At 35.9% G+C, this 21,108-nt stretch overlaps 2 protein-coding genes across 9 annotated transcripts in view; one reads left to right on the plus strand and one right to left on the minus strand.

The window, feature by feature from the left end:
* Nucleotides 1-19,660, plus strand: part of Ect2l (epithelial cell transforming 2 like) — a 94,761-nt gene extending 75,101 nt beyond the window's left edge. For 3 of the 4 annotated variants that reach the window (XM_046450357.2, XM_046450370.2, XM_046450365.2), the window contains 8 exons: nucleotides 1,733-1,947; nucleotides 2,846-2,993; nucleotides 4,099-4,172; nucleotides 4,268-4,424; nucleotides 5,264-5,329; nucleotides 6,799-6,887; nucleotides 15,563-15,735; nucleotides 17,331-19,660. In XM_046450357.2, the coding sequence (XP_046306313.1) occupies nucleotides 1,733-1,947; nucleotides 2,846-2,993; nucleotides 4,099-4,172; nucleotides 4,268-4,424; nucleotides 5,264-5,329; nucleotides 6,799-6,887; nucleotides 15,563-15,735; nucleotides 17,331-17,458 (1,050 nt within the window). In that variant the 3' untranslated portion in view covers nucleotides 17,459-19,660. Of the gene's footprint in view, nucleotides 1-1,732; nucleotides 1,948-2,845; nucleotides 2,994-4,098; nucleotides 4,173-4,267; nucleotides 4,425-5,263; nucleotides 5,330-6,798; nucleotides 6,888-15,562; nucleotides 15,736-17,330 lie in introns of those variants that run through there. The other variant, XM_046450380.2, reaches the window with a different exon arrangement.
* Nucleotides 19,661-19,720: 60 nt separating this feature from the next.
* The window catches only part of Reps1 (RALBP1 associated Eps domain containing 1), a 76,599-nt gene continuing 75,211 nt past the window's right edge, over nucleotides 19,721-21,108 (minus strand). For all 5 annotated transcript variants that reach the window (XM_046450409.2, XM_046450401.2, XM_046450430.2 and 2 more), the window contains one exon: nucleotides 19,721-19,917. In XM_046450409.2, coding sequence (XP_046306365.1) covers nucleotides 19,849-19,917 — 69 coding nt within the window. In that variant the 3' untranslated portion in view covers nucleotides 19,721-19,848. The remainder of the gene's footprint in view (nucleotides 19,918-21,108) is intronic.

Below are 21,108 nucleotides of genomic sequence, written 5' to 3' on the forward strand. Positions count from 1 at the left end.
ACATCTGACAACAGCTTTGAAACAACAGGTTTGGCAGTTGACACTTTAAGCCACAATGATTGTAAACGTTTAATAACGCCAATATTTAAAATAATATACATATGTAAATATACGTAAAAATATAACATAGGTTGCAAACCAACTGCTGATTGAGATGCAGATGTATTTTTTAATTTATTAGATATGTCTAAATAGACGTTACACACAGACCATGTGTTTGAAACATAAAACTTAAGTAACCAAGAGTAGTGTTTTTTGTTTGTTTGATTTTTGGTTTTTTGGTATGGGGAATTGGACCCAGGGGTGGTTATCCATTGAGACACATCCCTAGTCTTTTTTATTTTTTAAATTTGTTCTTTTTAGATATACATGACAGTAGAATGTATTTTGGCATATTATACATACATGAACATAACTTATTCTAATTAGGATCCTATTCTTGTGGTTGTATCCCCAGACTTCAAAAAAAAATTTTTTTTTAAACTTTGAGACAGAGTTTCACTAAGTTGCTTACAACCTTGCTAAGTTGCTGAGGCTGGTCTCAAACTTGTAATTCTCCTATCTCAACCTCTGGAGCCACTGGGATTACCTGAGTGCACTACCATGCCCAGCAGAGCAGTGTTTTTATAGTATTTCAAAGAGAATGAATTTTCTCATTTTTTTTAAAAAAAATTACTTTATAAATTTCAGTCTTAATTCTTAAAATTATGGTTGGCTCATCTTAGTGAAGACCACATAGCCTTATACTTAATATTGTCATATTTTGTTTTCCATTTTAAACAAGAAGTTTGTTTAAACCATAATCAATGAGCTATTTAGTATTCATTTTTATGAGTAATCTATACCTACTGAAAGACAGATTATCCTACATGTAAGAGTTATGTAGGAAAAAAAGTTACAAAATTGTTCTTGGTTTTACAACAATAAATGAAAAAACATTAGAATTCTCCACTAGAACAAGGTATACAAGGATTTGTTGTTGTTGCTGTTGTTTTGTTAAAACAGTAAGAACAAAATAATTTACTGTAATATAAAGGTGAGAGCTGAAGGATTATGCTACTCATGGAGAAGGGCTTTTCTCCCATTCCATCTCTACTTGATGTCAATCAAAACATACCTTTGCCTATTTAGTAAAAAAGAGGAGAGAAATTATATCCCATCTATGTATATCAAAGTGCATAAAGGCATTCTACTGTCATGTATAATTAATTAAAACAAATAAAAAGTTTCAAATTAAAAAAGAGGAGAAGGAAGAGGAGGGGAGGGGGAAGGAGGAGGAGGAGGAAGCTTGTGTATATACCCTAGTTACTGTATGCTTAATAAAGCAATGGAAAGTGGAAGCTGAAAGAATAGGGAAACCTACACTGCTTTAGTAGTGGGATGTGGTGAAGCCCAGTGGCATCTGCCAGCTGAGGAAGTGCTCTTGCCCTGTGAGAACAGTACTCCCTCTGGAGAAGAGCAGTTTCCCTTTTTTAGGAGACACCTCCCATCTGCTGCAGCTTCAGCCTCTAGGTGCAACTGAGAAGATTTGTCTGTCAAATTGGACTTCGACAAACCCCGTGGTTCCTTGTAGACTTTCCTTAGTTCATTAAGCAGTGTAGTCTCTCAATCTTAAACCACTCCACAGAAACAATTAGGATGTTCATTGTTCTTAGTGTTGGCCTCTTCCTAGGGCTTCTTGAGGGCTGGAGTCATGATGCTTTTCCTATGAGTTTTTAATGCCTTTCTGCAGGAGAGAAAGCTGCAGAGAAACTCAGCAGATAAGCGAACTAGTGCTGCCAGGGAACTCTTACAGAGTGAGAGAAAGTATGTGCAGATGCTGGAAATTGTGCGGGATGTTTATGTGAGACCACTGAGAGCAGCACTGGCATCAAACAGAGCGATTCTGAGTGCTGCAAACATACAGATAATTTTCTCTGATATTCTGCAGATTTTAAGTCTCAACAGGTAAATCACATTTTGTCTCAAGAGCTGTACAGAACCTCTTTCTCTGCTCCTCCTGGGTACAATGATCATCTTGCAGAGGGGAGGGCTCCTCAGCCCGTCACTCTCTGGGCTGCAACTGGAAGTGATCATTCCTCCCCAGGTCCAGGCTAGGTGCAAAGATAGAGTCCAGTGCTGGGGCTTTCTGTATCAGGAGAATATTTGCACAAAAGACAACCAGAAAGAGAGCTGGATGGAGTCATTCTTAATCAGCAAATCTTAATTGATCAGGGAGAGAGGAGCAGAAGAACTTAACAGGCTCAACGTAATAGGGAACTTTACCCAGAAATCCCAACACAGATCAGTTTAATAAATGTGCTTCATGTATATAACCTGAGAGAGAACAGTCACTCTACCTGTTGTAAAGTAAGAAAATTGAGCATATGCTGCTCTGACAGTGACTCTTTAGGTAACTTGGGACCAGTTGTCCACCCTCTATAGGCCCCTGCTGCCATGAAATGAAGAGGTTGGTAGGCCTCTGCCAGTTTTCAAGATCTGGGACAGCTGGGAGAGACTATCTTAGAGGCCCAGGGACATATGGTGCTTAGAGTTGGAGCTGTCTAAGCTGTTGTTGTTCCCTGAAGGTGGGACATTCAGGGGCAGCTGTATTGAAGCTAGCCTGGGTTCTGACTCCAGGAATTAGGACAAAGAGAGGGACCTTCCACAGCGTGCCTACTTCCTTACACCCTTACCCCTACTTCTGGTCCATCAAATCTCTATTGCTCTATGTTAAGAAAAAAGTTCTTGATCAAAATCAAGTACCGTCATAAAAGACTAGGCCGCAAAAGTCTACACTAGCAACAATTAAGTCTGCAAGCTATCATGGGCTTATATTCACAATTATATTTTCCCCATATTGCAGGCAATTTCTAGATAACCTAAGAGACAGACTACAGGAATGGAGCTCAGCCCACTGTGTGGGGGAAATATTCATAAAGTTTGGAGGCCAGTTGAACACATACACCAATTTCTTCAATAATTACCCTGTTGTTCTGAAAACCATCGAGAAGGTAAATGGTTGACTCGTCATCCATCCTTTGATTAGGACCAGAGTTAACAGGAAGGGCTGCTTCTCTGCCTTTCTCTCCTAGGTCTTCTCTCCTGTCCTGTGAGCTCTCTGAGGACAGGGACCCTGACAAAGAGCTAGGACATTGCTTTACACACAGCATTATCTAGGTTGAACTGGACTAATCCTCATATACACTGCCCATTACATCTTACCCGGCTCCCCTGTGGCTCAGTTACAGGAGAATGTTCAACAATTAGGTAGAAGAAAGACTGTGAGCTTTGATTCTATTCTCCAGCCCAATCCCATATGGCTCGGATGAGTTCAGCTCTTTGGACAAAAGTGCACTTGAATATGGCAATTTCATAGATCTGATCTTGAGGACAAGAATTGGAGCAGAGACACATGTTACCAGAAACAAACTGGTGCCAAAATTTTTATAGTTATGTTTAACAATGAGACCTGCTCCACTAGCATAGTGTATATGTATATATTCAATAATTGTTAGCTATAATTACCGAAATCAGAATTTTTAGAAATTAGCACTGCTGATATCATTTAGACATGTACCTACTAAGTGGAAGGAGGTAAGTTCATGGTTGCAATAAAGGAAATGAATTAATACATCTAAAAACAGATATTAAATATAGTAGAATGCTTTTATAATATTATGAAAACATGATTAATAGCAGTATTAAAAGTGACTATTATTACTAGTCAAGTTCTTACTACAATGAAATAACCTCTACTGCATGACAGGTACTTTATTGACAGAATTATCCCCCTCATCCTAAATTAGGTGTGAGATCCATTTTACAGATGAGAAAGCTAAAGGTGAAAGAAGTTAACTTGACAATGTCGATTTATTCTAGTTCTAATCCAGGCCCATTGAAAAGTCTATTATTATTTGTCTTATTAAGTTCAATGGCTAGGGCTAGGTCTATGATATAATTAAGACACTCTGCTTAATATATTAGGAGACACTGGGGGTGCCAGATCTTGAGATGTTGTCCTGCTTGGAGTGTTCCATAGGTCGTCACTCACCAGGTGGAACAGAAGGCTTTGCAGCTGTCTCATACAGCAAGGTTTTGACAGTTGTTCCCTTCTAGTGCAGAGAAATGACACCAGCATTCCGAGCTTTCCTGAAGAGGCATGATAAGACCACTGTTACTAAAATGCTGAGGTGAGTTCCAAGGGAGAGCACAGTTGGGTCCCAAGGAGAGGGTACTCCTCAATTTTCAAGCAGAGACCAGGCTCCCTTCTCTGTGCCTCATACAGCCTGCCGGAGCTGCTTTTGTTCCCATCTCGGAGATTTGACGAATATGTGAATCTTCTCTATGCTCTGAGGCTTCATACTGCTGCCGAACACGTTGACCGTGGGGACCTGACCACTGCAATTGGCCAAATCAAAAAATACAAAGGTTATATAGATCAGGTTCGTTGCTGATAAGCATCTGTCTTTCACAAATGTCACAATGCTTTTGTGGCACTCTCAAAGATCCTGAGATATCTTCTCTTCTGTGGTGTTCTTGTAGTCTTTGGTTCTTTTAAATATTAAATAGATAGTTGTATTCAATGGTTTTGAACACTAAGGAGATCAATCCTAACCCAAGCAACATGGAATAGAATGTTTTCAGAGAGCTGTACAATAACAATAAAACCTTTACTAAAATGAAAGTTTGAAAATTTTATTTTCTTGATAACAAAAAGAAAGAATGATGTGTATAATCCTTTGATTCTGAAATTACTTTTTAAGGTATTAATTAGTTTTCCTGCTTCAGTAAGTACAGAAATCAATCTGAAAGACATTGGCATCTTGGAGTACAGTACTCTTATGTTGTAGACATCATCATCGATTGTGCCTACTACATAGGAATCTAGGCTGAATATAACCTGTTACTCCTGTTACCATATCAAAGCCCTGAGGATGCTTTCATAAATAGTAATGTTACTTGCCTTTTAAAACACTGTTTTATGGGGCTGGGGTTGTGGTTCAGTGATAGAGCACTCACCTAGCATGTGAGGCCCTGGGTTTGATCCTCAGCACCACATAAAAACAAATAAATAAAATAAAGGTATTGTATCCAACTACATATTAAAATTTGTTTAAAAAAATAAAACACTGTTTTAAAACAGCAGGTACAGAAAATTTAAGTTTTTATTGTAGTAAAGTATCAAACCATGCACCAAGTGCCACAAAAATATTTTAATCCTTTTCTTTTAGGATTAAAAATGTCACAATTTTAGTTGGTCTAAAATCAGTCTGTTTTCTAGATGAAAGAAAACATCAGAATGAAGGAGCAGCTGTCAGACATACAGAGAATCATCTGGGGGTGCCCTGTAAGTATTCTGATGTACTTTCTGTATTCTTTGCTCGTGAGTATAATCTCATCTTTGGCAGAAGACATAAAGATCCCACTGCAGCTAATGTATGGAACGTCTGCTGCTGCTGGGGCTCACTGCAACCTCTCACATTTCACATCTTCCTTATCTGCAGCCATGCTCCATGAGAAGAGGCACACGTGACCTTGGCCCTATCCCACCACTTTTCTGCAGTCTTGGGTCCTTATTTGTGGTTAGCTGTTACCTCTTGACTATCAACTTGTCTTCCTATCTTCTCTTACCTACTAAGGATCACACCACAAATGTACTTGCCATTCTCTGGTAGTGTAGCCTTTCTTCATTTGTCTTGCATTTGTTCTTTGTACAAATTCTTCTTTGAAATTGCCTTCCTTTCCTAGTCTACTGGATAAATGCTATTCATCCTTTAAAAACCAGATCAATCATTCTCTTCTCCATGCAGTTTCCCTAACATTTCCAGCTGTGAGCTGTTTCCTTCTTTCACAGCCCTGGACCATCCCTGACATATGTTACCGAGACCTTCTATTTACATAGCTGGGAGAGCTACCATGTGTGAACTGACTCACTTGTCTTCCGGTGTCTGGCATTCAGTAGGAGCTCCCTATGTGAATTGTTGAAGTATCAGTGGATTGGAGATATGATTTTTATTTGGTCAAACTGGGGGAGCTAGATGGAGTTTTTGTCATTATTTCAATCTGCATGGAAAGAAAAGAGTTGGTTGAACAGCAAAAGCCCAAATTTTTGCAAGTCAGAGAGTCTCTAGAACTTCATCTCTGACTCACTGTACATACCAAGATATTATTCTCATGATCAAGAGATCAATACAAAGGCTTGACATCTTAATTTGTAGCATTTCATTTGCCTCCTTTTCTTTTCTTTTTTTTAAAAGATATTTTAAAGACGGACACAATATCTTTATTTTATTTATTTGTATGTGGTGGTGAGGATCGAACCCAGTCCTCAAGCATGTGAGGCAAGTGATCTACCACTGAGTCACAACCCTAGCCCCATGCTTCTTTTTCTTACTAATTTTCTTTTAATCTCCCTCCTTCACTTTGTTTTTGATACTATAAAATTGTTTACAAAAAATAATTTTGGTACTTTTTTTTTAGGTGTAGATGGACACAACACAATGCCTTTATTTTTATGTGATGCTGAGGATCAAACCCAGGTCCCGCCTATGCTAGGCGAGCGCTCTACCGCTGAGCCACAATCCCAGCCCAATTTTGGTAGTTTGAAAACTTTGACAACATTCCCAAATAAGTTTTTATTGTCAATTGTGGTCTTTCTAAAGAAAGCCTGTTTTATAAACAATGAAAATATTCACTTTTTCAAAACTGAACCAAGTTCTAGTCAACACTTGCATGTTCTGGGATATAAAATGGTTCTGCAGTGATGGTATTTGTTTTAAAATGTTTATACATGCTTCTAATTTTTTGACTTTATAGACTCTATTTGAAATAAACAGATACCTGATTAGGGTCCAAGATGTAGTCCAACTCCATTGCTGTGATGAGGAGATAAGTTTCTCTTTAAGGTAAGCAGCAGTTAATTCCCCTAAGGCTGCGAAGACCTTAAGTGCTGGTGGCTGTTATTCATTTCACATCTGTGGCCTTCAGTAACTGTGCCTGACATACTATAGGTGTATGATAAATCTTTGCATTGAACAAAGAAGCTACATACAATCCCTCTGATGTAGTGCAAGAGGTATACTCTATTACCTTACATAAGTTCTATGCAGTTCTTGGGCAGATGGGAGAAAATAAATCGTCTCTACCAAGACCACAAACTCCATAGAAGCAGAACTTCTAGAGGTTGGTTACTTTTCTACTGAGAGAAGATTCAAGTATTATGGATTGCATACCAATCATCTGTTCAACTATACAAAAGAGGGGAACATCTTATTATCCTCAAATAGTTGTTGAGGATGGTATTAAAAATGACTTTACCTAGCAGCGCAGTGGCACACACCTGTGATCCCAGTGGCTTGAGGAAGGAGGATGTTGAGTTCAAAGCCAGCCTTAGCAACTTAGCGAGACTTTAGACAATTCAGTGAGATCCTATCTCTAAATAAAATACAAAAAAGGGCTAGGGATGTGGCCCAGCGGTTGAGTGCCCAGGGGTTCAATCCCTAGTACTAAAATAATAATAATATAACAACAACAACAACAACAACAACAACTTCACCACATGTAGTTTGCACAAGTGCTCAGAGTAGTGCAAGAATGCCAATGTCCATAAATTAGTGTTCCATTCCTCCTTTAGAACAAGATGGACAAGTTCTTTCCTGTAAAGGTTCAGAGAGTAAATATTTAGGATTTGCTGGCCAAATGATCTCTGTGGCAATGACCTACCTTTGTCATTGTAGCAAAAAACCCTAACATAAATGATATAATACAAAAAATGTATGCTATTCATAAACAATATATAAATGGATATGTATGGCTTTGTTCCAATAAATCTTTATTTACAAAAACAGGTAATGGGCTATAGTTTGTTTATCTCTGCTTTAGAAAACTATCAAACTGAGCTCAGTGGTGGAGTGCTTGCCTAGCATGTGTGAGGCACTGGGTTGGATTCTCAGCACCACATATAAATAAATAAATTAAAGGTCCATTGACAATTAAAAATATATTTAAAAAAACTATTTTCCAGTATTAATAGCAAAGATAATGACCTAGCACATAATTAAGCAGAACTTCTCAAGGATGGTCACTTTTCTATTGAAAGAAGACCCAAGTGACCAAATGATCCCATTGCAATAAAAGTAAAAAAATGATTTCTTTCAATGAATATTTCAGCAACCATTTTCCAAAAGCATAGAGCCCTGGTGTAGATGGAAGAAATATTTACCTCTATTTCCACCTTGAGCAGATCATTAGTGAAAATCAAATTATACAGTAGTGTCTCATTGTCACAGTATTTTTGTTTCTTTTGTGCTGTTTTTGGCTAGTGACACTAGCAAAGAGCTACAATGATAGAAACTAGAGCCTAAAGCAGCAATTCTAAACTGCTGTGGTAGGACACATGCCAGGAATTGTTCCAGTTTGGGTTATTATTTGACCTTCATGTGTTCCTTCTTGAGCACTTCCTTTCCAAGTTTCTGTATTGTTTTCCTTCTATCTGCAGAACCTCCTTTAACATTTCTTGCAAAGCAGGTCTACTGGCAATTAATTGCCTCAATTTTGGTTTGAGAAATTCTTACTTCTACTTCATGTTTGAAGGAAAATTTTGCAGGCTATGTAATTCTAGGTTGGAGATTTTTTTTATACTTATTTCACTCCATTCACTTCATGATGGAATAATTCCAAAGAGAAGTATAAAGTAATCATTATCCTTGTTCCTCTATAAATAGGTGTTTTGTTGTTCTTTGGATTCTTTCAAGGTTTTCTCTTTGTTTTCTGAAGTTAAGAGTGTATTATGTGTAGATATAGATTTTTTGGTATTTATTCTGCTTAGTATTCTCTGAGCTTCCTGGGCTTGTGTTTTGCTGTCAATAATTTTGGAAACTTCAGCCATTATTACTCCAAATATTTCTTGTTTCTTTCTCATCTCCATTTACTATTCCCATTACACACATGTGCTTTGAAATGTACTCATTACTTAAATATTCTGTTCCTTTCTTTTCCAATCTGGTCTTTTTTCTTTTTCCGTTGGAAAGTTTCTATTGACATATCTTCAAAATTACTAATTCTTAACTCAGCTGTGTCCAGTCTACTGATGAGCCCACTAAAGAAAGGCATTCTTCATTTATGATTTTATTTTTAATATTTCTTTTTAACTTTCTTTTAAAAATTTCTGTTTACATGACACCTCTCTTCTTCCATGTGGTCTACTTTTCCTATTAGATCCCTTAATATATTAATCATAGTTAAAAAATTTCAATATCTCTACCTTCTCTGAGTCTGGTTCTGATACTTGGCCTTTTTTCAATCTGTTTTTGGCCTCTTAGGATGCCTTATAATGTTTTGTTGAAGGACAGACACAAAGTATCAGCAAAAGGAACTGGGCTAAATAGGCCTTTTTAGTGTGAGGTTTTAGTTTATTTGGCTAGGAGGTAGGCTGTGTTTACTGGGTTGAGGTCAGAGTTTGCAATTTTCCCTAGTGTCCTTGTTTTGGTCTCCCCTATTGTTTTTGGATTTCCTGGAAGATCTAAATAGGGTCTGACCCTTGTGGTTCTGTCAGCTGTATTATATGAGGGTACTATTGATATGGAAGTAAAGTGAGGGAAGGGGAAGCATTCTGTACTTCTTTGACCAGTGTTCAGTCTTTTAATGAGCCTATTGCCTGAGATGTGACCTTCGTAAGTGCTTCTCAGCATTTTTTCCAACTCTAAGATGAGGTGTGAAGGATAGAGAGGGCTGGTGTTAGATACTCTCCTTTTCCTGCAATGGTTATATTTTGGTAAAACCCAAGTTAGTTAAGTTCTGTTAAAAGTTCTCCTTGGGGGCAGGACTTGGTTAAGGAGAACAGAACTCTCTGGACATATTTCAAAATGGCTACTTTTCATCTGCCCTGGGGAAGAATAAGGGGATTTTTCTCTGTCCTTCATCATAAGAACCTGTGGGTAAAACTCAGACCAGTGTGGGAACCCCTGATGTTTTCTCCCTTTCTCTTCTCTCCACAATCTCCTATAGTTAGTCAATGAGCCTTTAAGTGTTTGATACTGGCTCTAGCCAGTAGTTGGTTTAAGATTGTATTGGTCTATCCAGCTTTTGGGGTGGTGGTTAACTCCGTGACCTCAGTTCTCTGGTAGATCTGAGAAGAGTTGTCAATTCTGAGGGTTTTTTCCATTTATTTTTTGTTATGAGGTTAGGAAAGACAACTTCCAAGCCCTTTACATGTCATTTGGGAATGGAAGTCTACTAGAATTTAGACTTGTCTTGGACAAGAGATGACAGTACATTTAAGAAGATTAAGATAATACTAAATTATTTTACACTCTGTGTGGTACATTTATATTCAAGTAGGCATGTTTTCTGATTACATTTATACTATTTGCCAATAAACATATATAACTTCACATTAACATTTGAAACTAAATAACTGCAAACAGGCTTATATTCTAAAATATTGCACAATATTTAGCCTGCAATCTTGTTTTCTGTCATTTTAGAAAATCACATAAAATAAAAGAATTGCCATTCCCATGATTTCCATCAGAGATTTTTACTAAAGCAAATACATTATACTTATAGGTATGACAGTGACAGGAATATAAGGCTTTATAGTTTACCATGTATTTAACTATTCTACTTGATAAATTCATTACAATCTCTTGGTGAGGCAGGTAGGACAGGATCCTGGAGAATCCAACTTCAGTAAGTTGCCTGAGGTCACAGAACTATTAAAGGCTGGTCAGGAATTCACAACCTAGTCTCTCAATGCACAGGCTGTCTCCACAGATCATAGGCAGGTGGAAAGATGAACTGAGCCTCCCTCATAATAAATTTACCAACGTAGCAGCAAGTACTAAACAAATAATTAACACTGAAAGAATGGGTAAATGTTTGCATTTTAAACAATTCTCTATTCCTCTGGAAATAGAGATGGAAGTCATAGAGTCATATGAAGAGCTAGGAATTTCAGAAGATATTTTTTCCATTGTGGACATAAACTGTAGTTTTAGATTATATTTAGCTTTTATAGTGTATTATGTATTTTGGAACTCTTATAACTTTTTTCCAGAAACACCAATCTTCATATATGTAACTTTAAGCTTGCTAATCTTTTTAAGTGTGGTTATTTACCAGGGCAACTATGCATTGGAGAAAGGGAAACACTCAGATTTTTTGGAGACACTAGACTCTTGGTTCTGAATTTAGTCCTACTCTAGGGACCCAAGAGCTATTGTGATCCCCAAGTCAGTGTGGATACAGATGCTAGCTGTCAACTGTTCTGCTCAGATCAGCTCACGGTAGAAGCTGTTGTCCATTCCTTCTAAAGCTTTCATCCTGAAAATTTCTTTTAAAGTTTTATGTATTATAGGAGTTAGGTACTTTATGTCTTCTGATGTGGTCTAGTTAGTGCATAAATAACACAGCACTTCTAGAATGGAGTTAAGAATTTACACTAGAGTAACTGTGTTCCATTTTCCTGAGTCATTCATTATTTATAGACGAGCAAAGAAATCCTGTCAAAATTCAGGGAAAAAGCAAATGCCCTAATCTTGGAGTTGATTCTGAGTGGTAGCATTCTGAAACATTACATAGGATCCATAATTTCTACTCTACTTGCTTTATTAGGTTGATATTAAAGGTCAAATTATTTGCTTTTGCATATTTAAAAGAGTTATTAAAACTTTTTAAAAACCTTTTGGTGCTTTTTGTCTATGGATGAAAATTGTTGGAGAGCTTGAGGGGCTTAATTTAGTAAATGGCTTTTGAAAAACTTTTTCTAGATTAAAATTATATATATATATGCATATATGTATTTAAATATGTATAAAACTTTGTATGGGATACTGGGATTGAACACAGGGTCTCATGCAAAAGGGCTTTTCCACTGAGCCTCATCCCTAGCTTTTTTATCTGTTATTATGAGACAGGGTTTTGCTAGATTGCCTAGGCTGGCCTGAAACTGATTCTTCTTGCCTCAGCCTCCTGAGTGGCTGGGATAACCAAAGACAGAAAGGAAAAGTTTGAAAGGAATAGCTGGCTCAAGGAGCTGGAATACTACTGTGTTTCTATCTATCCACACACCCACAAACCTCACACTTCCTTAATACTGTACAAATAGCTGAAACCTAAAGTATAGTACTCCCTGGAATTTTAACTCCTGGATGAGTCCTTTGCTCAGCTCTTATGTGAGGTGAATAGGGAGCCTACATCCTGGGAACAAATTTTTACCCCTCAAACATCAGATAGAGCTCTAATCTCTAGAGTATACAAAGAACTCAAAAAGTTAAACAACAAAAAAGCAAATAACCCAATCAACAAATGGGCCAAGGACTTGAACAGAAACTTCTCAGGATATACACTCAATCAACAAATACATGAAAAAATGCTCACCATCTCTAGCAATCATAGAAATGCAAACTAAAACTAAGATACCATCTCACTCCAATAAGAATGGCAGCCATTATGAAGTCAAACAACAATAAGTGCTGGTGATGATGCAGGGGAAAAAGGTACACTTATACATTGCTGGTGGGACTGCAAATTGGTGCAGCCAATTTGGAAAGCAGTATGGAGATTCCTTGGGAAGCTGGGAATGGAACCACCATTTGACCCAGCTATTCCCCTTCTCGGACTATACCCAAAAGACCTAAAAAGAGCATACTACAAGGACACTGCCACATCAATGTTTATAGCAGCACAATTCACAATAGCTAGAATGTGGAACCAACCCAGATGCCCTTCAATAGATGAATGGATTAAAAAATGTGGCATTTATATACAATGGAATATTACTCAGCACTAAAAAATAACAAGATCATGGCATTTGCAGGGAAATGGATGGCATTAGAGCAGAATATGCTAAGTGGGATTATGCCAATCCCTAAAAAACAAATGCCGAATGTCTTCTCTGATATAAGGTGGTTACTCAAAATGGGATAGGGAGGAAGAGCATGAGAAGAAGACTACCACTAAATAGGGAAGAGAGGTGGGAGGGAAAAAGAGGGAGAAGGGGTGTTGCACGGAAGATGGAAGGAGAACCTCATTGTTATATAGAATATATATATGATGTTGTGATGAGAAAAAGAAAAAAAAAGTGTGTCACATTAGATTGGATAGAGAGAAGTGATGGGAGGGGAGGGGAGGAATAGGGTGGATAGGAAGGGCAGCAGAATAGAACAGACATTATGACTGATGTATGTACGTTCCATGTATGTATTATATGTCAAAATACATTCTGCTCTCATGTAGGACTAAAAAAAAATAAAAATAAATCGTATGGTAAATAAATAAATAAATAAATGACTTAAGTGCCTTACTTCTCAAAGTGTGGCTGGCCTGTAGGTCAGTAGAATCAGCAACACAAGGGAGCTTACTAGAAATGCCATCTTATGCAGGTGTCATGGAGAACCTGGAATTCTTTGATGAAAGTACAGAACTCATTTGACTAATCTATCTTGGGACTAATCCATACTCTTGGGATTCCTATCTGATAGAAATTAACAGCAAATGTAAGAAATTTGTTTATGTGTAAGGAACTAGGAATTAGTTGGTGGCAAGGGGGAAGAGGACCAAAACTTCTAAACAAGGTAAAATGTCCATCTGTAGTGGAAATAAATAAGTCCATTCACACCATTAAGTACTATTTAGCTATTTAAAAAGAATGAATTAAAACCAAGTAGTTAGATCAAAATGATTTTCATTGCTGAGAAAACCAGAAAAGAAAAAAAAAGTGGGGAATAATATTGGCATTTTTGTAAAATAATGGAAATTTCCCTGTAAATAGATGTGTGTATACATGCGTGAATACCTGAGCAATACAAAGAAATTGAAGGATATGCATTGGGTTGGAAAGTTGGGTCACATGAGTAGAGGGAGGAGTGAGCCAAGCACAATGGAAAAAGTAAGGAGAAAAAGTAATGTACATATTTGTACATTAAATAAGAACCAATTGCAAGACTGGTGTCACTTAAAAATTTCTATAAAAATGTATGCTCTAAATGGACAATTTAAAAATTATTATTGAAGATAAAGAATGAGACTTCCCTTGAATAAGCATACACAAATTGATTCCCTTCATTAAATTCCCAAGGGTTGCTTGACAGTCATAAAATAATTATATTCTCTATCAAAACATTTAGGTTTCGGGCTAGGTCATGGCTCAGTGGTAGAGTGTTTGCCTTGCATGTGTGAGGTAGTGGGTTTGAATCTCAACACCACATAAAAATGTTGTGTCCATTTACAATTAAAAAAATATATTTAAAACCCCCAAACATTTAGCTTTCTTCATGTAGCCATTCCTGAATGGGAGGGGCATGGGAGCCATGGGGAGTGGTTTGGGTTCCTGAGATCCTCCCCAGTCTATTACTGGACATCATTACTCTCAAGTATGATGCTCTGTTAGTGTACTCTCACAGTATAACCCACACTAGAGCACAGTGAAACCCACCAATGAACTGCTCCAACAACAGAAATCAAAGAGCATAACTGGGGGATGGTGTTGTGGCTCAGAGGTACAGTTCTTGCCTAGCATGGGTGAGACACTGGGTTCAATCCTCAGCACCACATAAAAATAAATACATAAATAAAAATAAAGGTATTGTGTTCACCAACAATTAAAAAAATTTATAACTGGCTAAGGACACCAAATTTTGCTTCTTGATAAACATGCCTACAGCTGACCATGTTAGTAACCCCAGTAAAAATAAAAAAACTATCTTTTACCTTGCATGCTGATCAATCAAAATGAAAAACTTACTTCTACCTAGTATTTAAATGTCTCTTTCCCCTCTACTTAAAGACACCTTGTGCCACACTCATGTTTCCCTAAGAGATAAAACAAAAACTTATTTCTCTCACACTGCCCAAATATGCCTGGCACAAAACACTAAACAAGTTTAAAAAGAGAATCATAATAAGATAATGCCAAGTGAAGTTAGCCAATCCCAAAAAAACAAATGCCGAATGATATAAGGAGGCTGATTCATAGCAGGGTTTGGGAGGGGGAGCATGGGAGGATTAGATGAACTCTAGATAGGGCAAAGGGGTGGGAGCGGAAGGGAGGGGGCATGGGGGTAAAAAAGATGGTGGAATGAGATGGACATCATTACTCTTAAGTACATGAAGTCACGAATGGTGTGAATATACTTTACATACAACCAAAGATATGAAAAATTGTGTTCTATATGTGTAATATGAATTGTAATGCATTCTGCTGTCATATAACAAATTAGAATAAAAAATTTAAAAACTACATGCTTTGTAAAATGAAGAAAATAAAAGGAGCTATAATTTCAAAACAAAACAAAGAACCATAATATGATTCTTCATAAAGGAGCGAAAATTCAATGTTCATTTTTCCCACACTGATTATGAACGACTCCATCCAGTAACTTGAAGGCTCCCAATATTGGTCTGAGAGAGACAGTGGGAAATAATCACATCAGGAGGAAAATCTTACTGTGAACGTGATGTGCACTTGAAAAGTCTGGAGTGGGGTCAAAATCTTAACTAGGACTTATTAAAGAGGCTTAACTGTTTAACAAAGCACATATATGCATATATGAAAACTCTTCCCATTTCCATTTTAACACAGGCTCTATGAACAAATTCGTGATCTCAGCTTCTTCCTCTTCAATGATGCACTGCTTGTTTCTAGCCGGGGCATATCACACACTCCATTTGAAAGGACTTCAAAAACAACCTACCAGTTCATTGCATCAGTGGCCCTTCACAGGTTACTGATAGAAGATATTCCAGATTCCAAGTGTATGTATTTATTCCTTTAAGAGCAAATATTTTTATAAAGTTCATCAACTATTAAAATAGAAAAGGACTGTTTTCCTTTTAGCAGGAAAAGGACTGGAGTTACAACTTGCTAGCTTGCAAATAATTCCCTAAACATTAGAATTTTGTTAAACTTTCATCTATCTCTGAAATAGCAAAAAAAAAAAAAAAAAAAAAAAAAAAAAAAAGGAATGTTGGCATTATCACACAAGTCCCCTAGATATCAGGAACAGAGCTTTCAAAATCACAAAGGGAGGCAAGACCCCATATCATCCTGAATTCTTTTTGAGAGTTTTGAGTTCAGAGCTAGAGTTCTTAACCACTAAGCAGTAAAGTCTGAAGATGTTAGAGACTTAAAACACCACTTTAGATTTTCCTCTATTACTTGTTTATTCTACTAGGACTATATAGCTATTACAAACTTGTATTGTACCTTTTCTTCCTAAAATTCACATTGAAGTTGGGAGTTTTTCTATAAAGGAATTAACAAACTTGCATAGGCTGCTTAGTAATTTGAACATTTTATCTATACTAATTCCAGTGGAAATCACAAAAAGGAAATCCTACTTAACCTGTTATGCCTACTTTCAGTTATCATCCTGCACTCTACTTCTCAAAAGGACCAATCTCTTTCCTATACTTATTAGGCCAATTTAAATGTAACACTCTCATTCCAATATTTTCCAATGCATGTAAAGAAAGGAGTTAATGTTAAAGCAGGAATCAAGATCTTAGAGAAGAAATTAACTTGAATAAAAAAACTATTTCTCAATAGCTTCTGCTCCGGGGCTGGGGATGTGGCTCAAGCGGTAGCGTGCTCGCCCGGCATGCATGCGGCCCGGGTTCGATCCTCAGCACCACATACAAACAAAGATGTTGTGTTCGCCGAAAACTAAAAAATAACTATTAAAAAAAAAAAATTCAAAAAAAAAATACTATATTTGAAAAAAAAATAGCTTCTGCTCCATTCTAAATCTGAGCCTTAGGGAAAAAAGAATGCTAAGTGTGGGAATAAATATTTCTACCTAGAAAGTATCTGAAGGTAAAAAGGGTTAGCTACCCATAATCATAGTGTATGGTTAGTGTATGAAACATGTTTCTTTTCTTCAGTTCATTTCCTTTCATGATAACCAGCTATACTCTGTGAAACTGTTATATAACCTAACAGTGGGCAGGCACTGAATTAAGTACAGTACCTGGCTTTGTCACTGGCACCTCATAACATAGTTGTCTAGGTCTAGCTCTCAGCATGTCTAATTATAGTAACTATTAGTAAAGATCTTTATCAATTCCAGTTCTTCATGGAGTGACTGAGATTAAGGAATTAAAGAATACCACATCATCTACCATTTAGTCTTTCAAATAATTGCTAATTATAAAGATTATTTTAGATTATGACATATTTAATCATTAATTGCAGGAAGTTATGTTCTAAACTAGGCTTGTGTTTGCGTTGAACCCTTAATTTTAGGTTTCAAAGAATTCTTAAAGATGACTTGGTCAGTCCTTGAAATTTAAAACATTTTCTCTTTTTGTTACTGTAAAGAATAATTTGTGTACCTCAAACGCTTTCACAGATGTCAAGAATGCATTTATTCTTCAAGGTCCAAAATGTGAATGGATTTGTGCTACTGAAGTAGAGGATGACAAATTCCTATGGTTGTCAGTACTCCAAAATGCGATCAAAAGCAGTATGGACAAGTGAGACTGGACTTGAAGAAAACATCAGGGGTATCAATTCTCCCTGGCAAAGACAGAAAATGTTGTTCTTCTGTTCTAGGGTATCCAGTAAGAAGCAGAATGATTATCTGTTGTGGATGATGAGAAGATGAACTAGGATGACCCATAAGATTCCTTCCAACTTTTGAACTTCATTATCTAAAAGTTTTGTGGGGCTGGGGATAGCTCTATTGGTAGAGTGCTTGCCTCTCATGCACAAGGTTCTGGATTCAATCCCCAGTACCACTACCCCCACAGAAAAAAAAAAAAATAGGCTTTTATAACACAGTCATGTGTAACATAAGAACAATCAGTTTAAAATTTTGAACCATTTCTTTTGGTAGTTATTTTTCCTGGACATTATTTAAAATAATTTGACTGATGTAATGAGTCCTAAGAGAGCAAGCATTTTGTGCAAAGTTTTTTTTAATCATCTAAAGAAAAAACACTAGAATGAAAAGTTTAAATGACCATTCTAGAAAGCTTAATTTGTTGATTTGCAATCTTTAAAATTTTCATAGAACAATTACTGATTAAAAAATACATAAGAAATATAAGTGACAACTTTCTAAAACACTTGTTAATTACATCCTTAATATGAATGTAATCCTCTAGCAAACAAAAAGTACCATTACAAAGCACTAGATTTTTTTGTATTTAGTTTTTTTTTTTTGCTGCAAAACTTAGAATATCCAAATAAGGAGGTTTAAAAATACTGTTGATATTGTCAAATTAGAAGGCCACTGAAAAATAAGCCATTTTTAAGAAACAAAAATAAATGGAAACCTAGTGAAACTGCCTGTAATGGGACTTAGCTTAATAAAATCAAATAAATTAAGACAGCTCTGTTTAAAACAAATAAACAGCAAAATAGAAGTTTCCTGGGCCTTTAAAGCCTTTATTAGCATGTTTAGCTAATAAAGGTTATAACTTGGGGCCACCTGGAAGCTTTAGCTGATGTGTGCAGTAGTAATATTTATATCTACTTAATGATAAATGAAAGTTATATAATCTTGGAAGCTTTAGGTTGCCAAATTCCTTTTTGCTTGATAAAGTAATAAAATTTACTAGTACAGTTTAGGATTTTTATCCTGGGTTAAACAGTGAAACTAATTCCTTCTAATTCTTAAAAATTTAAATTCTTATGAAAAATATACAAAAGTTAAAATACGTATGTACTGTTCTTTTTAGTGTGAAATCACACTTCTGATTCTATCATGATATAGCCCTGTAGTTTAACATCTATGATCCAACAGACAGAATAACTTTAAAGACAATATCTGTTGTTAGCAAGAATGCAAATTTACACATGTGATCCCAATATATGATATAAAACAAATTGTAAGATAGTATATTATCCCAAATAGGGTATACTTCAGAAACTTGTAATAGGAAAACCTATCTATATGGCAAAAAGAACAAGTGACAAGATAGTGAAAGGTAAACAGAAATCTTAAGGAATTTCCATTTCTTCTATAACTGATATCCTTGGAAATTTAGAAGCACATTAATTTAAAATAATCTCAGTAATAACTTCTAAAAAAGTTGACAGCATCAATCATGTAAAATTGACATGGCGATGTTTCTGAATGGGCAGTATTTATGGAGTGGTTTCACAGTTTTTCCTTTATCTTGAAGGGACAATTTAAAAGGCCCATCTTCATAGACAGCTCATAAGTTTCTATGATTGCTGCTGAAAGATTCTAAGTCTCTGATGAAACTGGTCAAAATATGACAAGGAAAACTAGTACCTGACCCCCAAACTGATATGTAAACGATGCTTAAAGAATCATCTGGGTATTTAAGAAAGTAGAATATTGCAGATAGGAGGACTCCACTCAGTAAATTAGCTTCTGGTAAAAACTATCTTATCCAACATAGTTCTTTGAAGTCAAAATTACATAGAAAACTAATTTTAAAGCTTTTTTTTTTTTTTTTACAGAATATAGATGTTTTATATAACATATTAAGCCTAAAAGGATAAATCAAGTTTATTTTTGTTTTCCTTATTTCCTTATTGCAAAGATTTCTGAGTGTATGCTTGAGCCCATACTGTTAATCAAATCTGTATGTGGTTTTGCCATATAAATATGATGGACCAATATTATATTTTCCTGATGCTACAAAAGAGCAGAGGTGGGATATGCCAACAAACACAATGTATCCTCCAGAAAAAGTCATCCTGACCCTTTTATTGTTGAAATTAAAAAAAAAAAAAAAGAGATACTTAAATACAATGGTGAACATATAGGGCAAAACAGAATCATAAAATTTAATTTTGAATTAAGCAGTGAGCTGAATATTTGGGCCTCCAAATTGGCTTTGAACCCAAAACCGCTTAAAAATGGGGTATGTTCACAGTTAACGGCAATTGGCTTATAGGTGAGAGAATGGTCGAAGTTGTTCCAGTTGAACTTCCAGGGAAATTCTCTCCTCAAGAACATCCTGAAAAAGATATCAAGTCCAAGTTATATTCAAAAATATATAAAAACAAAGACACATTTAACAACAACTCTGAAAACAATTTGCTTTTGTCAAGGAGATTAATGGACAACTATTCATATTTTGAAAGTATACATCACTTTAGAAAGGTAGTTTCTTCATACATTGAAAATATGATCCTAGTAACTTAAATCTTTCTTATTATGTAAATCAAGTAATAAAATGTTTTTAAGCCAATTATTAGGAAAGTTAACATTTGCAAAGAATGGGTATTTCTATAAAAATTTTATATAAAGCCAGCCTCCTGAATAAACTGTAGATGAATTAGTTAACACAGATTATTTTCCCTAGTGATGTCATTCAGTTATAGCAACTTCTGGATCCCATTTTGAGTTCCGGTCCCCAAAGGAAAAATTCATTTTGCACCCAGATTTTTTAATTACTGTTGATTCTGAGGAGTCTTTTCAAGTAGCCACAAATTCTAATTTTTTCTTCTTCTTCTCTGGAACCTTAGGTAGAATTCTCAGGTTCCATCCCAGACCTACTAAATCAGAATTTGCATTTTAATACAACCCTAGATTATTTATATATACATTAAAGTTTATAAACCACTGGTTTATAAGACATGAGGGCTTAATAATGTGAGTGATTCTGAGTATAATTATTTTATTCATTCAAATAAATCATAGTGCATAATGGGGAAAAACCCCTCATTCATCTCAAGTATTGGATAACAGTGGAACACATTACATGGAAATACCATTTTTATTTAAGGTCTGTCTTTTCTATTTCTACATGTAAGATAATCTGAATTTTCTCCACCCCTTGTCATCTTTAAGTTCCTTTAATATAATCTGAGTTGTTTTTGGTAAAAAGATAAACTACAAGCAGTCAAATCATCTAATAATTACTTAGAATGCAAAGAGCTATGTATGTGATGTATGGTGTGCCTGAGGTTACAGGGTTTCTTTTCTTTAAGTTTTTATATGAAAGTAAGGAACATTATAGGAACTATAATTCTTGTATCTATATAGGATAAGGCAATGTATATCAGAATTGAGTTTCAAAAATTTCTTTTACTACTAAAAAATTCAGTGGCTAATACAGCATTTTAGATATACAGTTCTCTTGATATGAGGGAGATTTCATGCAAGCATAAAACCTGCTGGATTCTCTTTAACTTCCTCCACAACT

This window comes from Marmota monax, unplaced genomic scaffold, assembly GCF_021218885.2.
Source record: "Marmota monax isolate L192 unplaced genomic scaffold, Marmota_monax_Labrador192_F-V1.1 WCK01_AAM20220418_F8-fsc00030, whole genome shotgun sequence".
In the NCBI taxonomy this organism is placed as follows: Eukaryota; Metazoa; Chordata; class Mammalia; order Rodentia; family Sciuridae; genus Marmota; species Marmota monax.